The 2,071-nt window shown below is 39.7% G+C and overlaps 1 protein-coding gene across 1 annotated transcript in view; it reads right to left on the reverse strand.

The window, feature by feature from the left end:
* PGM2 (phosphoglucomutase 2) overlaps positions 1–2,071 on the reverse strand; it is a 72,490-nt gene that overhangs the window by 61,023 nt on the left and 9,396 nt on the right. Inside the window, exon 3 of the mRNA XM_004384685.2 lies at positions 803–909. Within this exon, the coding sequence (XP_004384742.1) occupies positions 803–909 (107 nt within the window). The remainder of the gene's footprint in view (positions 1–802; positions 910–2,071) is intronic.

The raw sequence follows: 2,071 nt of genomic DNA on the forward strand, positions 1-2,071 counted from the left end.
TTGCTGTCAAGTCGATTCCGACTCATAGTGACCCCATAGGACAGAGCAGAACTGCCTCAGAGAATTTCCAAGAAGCAGCTGCTGGATTCAAACTGCTGACATTTTGGTTAGCAGTCAAGCTCTTAACCACTGCGCCACAAGGGCTCCGTGGCCAAAAAGCGTAAGATATTTACCATCTGGCCCTTTAGAAAAAAAGTTTGCTGATAGCTGGAACCAGTCTCCTTAAGCTCAAATCATGGTTTCTCCTCACATTTTATGATCTTGGGACATGATAGTACATACTTCACAGGTTGTTGTGAGGATTAAATGAATAAACAGAGTAAGTGCCTGGACCATAATTAGCACTCAGAAGGCGGCTGCTATTATTATTGTCATTATCTTCAACACCATTATACCCCTAAGGCTACATAAGAGAGAGAGAACCATTAGTTTGGGAATGTTGTAAGAAAGCAGCTTGGGATGGGCAGTCCATAAAGAGAAGGGGGTCATGATGCTTGTGAAGAGCGGAAGAAAAAAATACGTAAAAGGAAGAAAGTGAGAGAGAGTAATAATACTGCACACTTTGAAAACTTCTTTCATTTAGATAGGCATTAAATTCTAAATTATCTAAATAATACTATCTCCTTAACCCAAATGTAAAACCAGAATTTTTAAAACTTGCAAACAAAATTTATCCATAGTTAAGCAACGTGGCTAACAAATATATTTAAACATATTCAACGTCAAGCTATTGAAGTGATGATTAAAAATAAAATCACAAAATATGCTACCAAAAAGTCATTTCCTAAGAATGTTTAAATACCTTCTGCTGCTGCCTCCACTTGCTGGGTGAGCACGGGCATCAAAGCTGATCACTACGCCTCTTTGCTTCAGGTCGCTGAACTGTTTTTCCAGGTATCTGCAAAATCCCTAAAAAATACCCCATCCATTAAAGAAGTATATATGTTTTAACACATCATCTATACATATATAATACACAGAAGTTTTCTTACCTTCCAGGAAAGAACACTGTAGCACAGAGTAGGGGGGACCTCTCAGTAATTAAACAAACTAAACAGTAAGAACGTAACAACTCTATTATGTATCAGTCACTGTGCTGCACATTTTATATTATCTCTAACCCCAGATCAACTTTGCCAAGAAATTCCATTTTACAGATGGAAAAACTAAGGCTCAGGGAGGCTCAGTGACTTGCCTAGTTTCAGACACATAAGTAGCAGGGCTGAGGTTTGAATCCAAGTCTAGTTAGAGGTGGTTCAGTGCAGGGGTTAAAAGCACATAGCCTGGAGCTGGAATCCACAGGCCTGTACTGAATTCTGTCAACTATAAGGAAAGGACTCTGGACAAGTTCCTTAATCTTTCTGTAAATTAGGAGTAGAAACAGTCCTACCTCTAGGGCTTTTCTAAGGACTGTTGTTGCTGTTACCTGCTGTCGAGTTGGCTCCCGACTCGTGGGGTACCCATATACAATGGGATTAGACTGTTGTGATGCACAGGGTTTTTACTGACTGATTTTCAGAAGTAGATCTCCAGGCCTTTCTTCCTAGTCCGTCTTTGTCTGGAAACTCCACTGAAACATGTTCAGCATCACAGCAACATGCCAGCCTCCACTGACAGATAGGTGGTGGCTGTGCTTGAGGTGCATTGGCTGGGAATTGAACCTAGAATACCTGGATAGAAGGCGAGTATTCTACTGATCTACCACTGTCCTCCTTGTAAGGATCAAGTTAAAACATGCGAAGTGCTAAGAACCCAGAACCAAGTAAGTACACTATGTACGTGTTTGATGTTATTAACACGATTTTTATTGTTGTTTTCCCTCAGAGTCCATGCTCTTTCCTTTACGCTAGTTCTAAAACATCTGACTGAGGACAGGAAGGTGTTTTGGACATTTTTGCCTGTTCTGTAGTATCAGTAGGTCAAAGAAACTCAATACATTTTATAAGATTTTGACAATTAACTGATCTAAACCTCCTTCATTTGTTTTAATATTGTTTTCCAGCAGGTAGAGACCTTAATGAGGCCAGAATCAGTCTAATAGCAAGGCATAACGAATTATACAAATAAAAAC

Source organism: Trichechus manatus, unplaced genomic scaffold (genome assembly GCF_000243295.1).
Source record: "Trichechus manatus latirostris isolate Lorelei unplaced genomic scaffold, TriManLat1.0 scaffold00126, whole genome shotgun sequence".
NCBI lineage: Eukaryota > Metazoa > Chordata > Mammalia > Sirenia > Trichechidae > Trichechus > Trichechus manatus.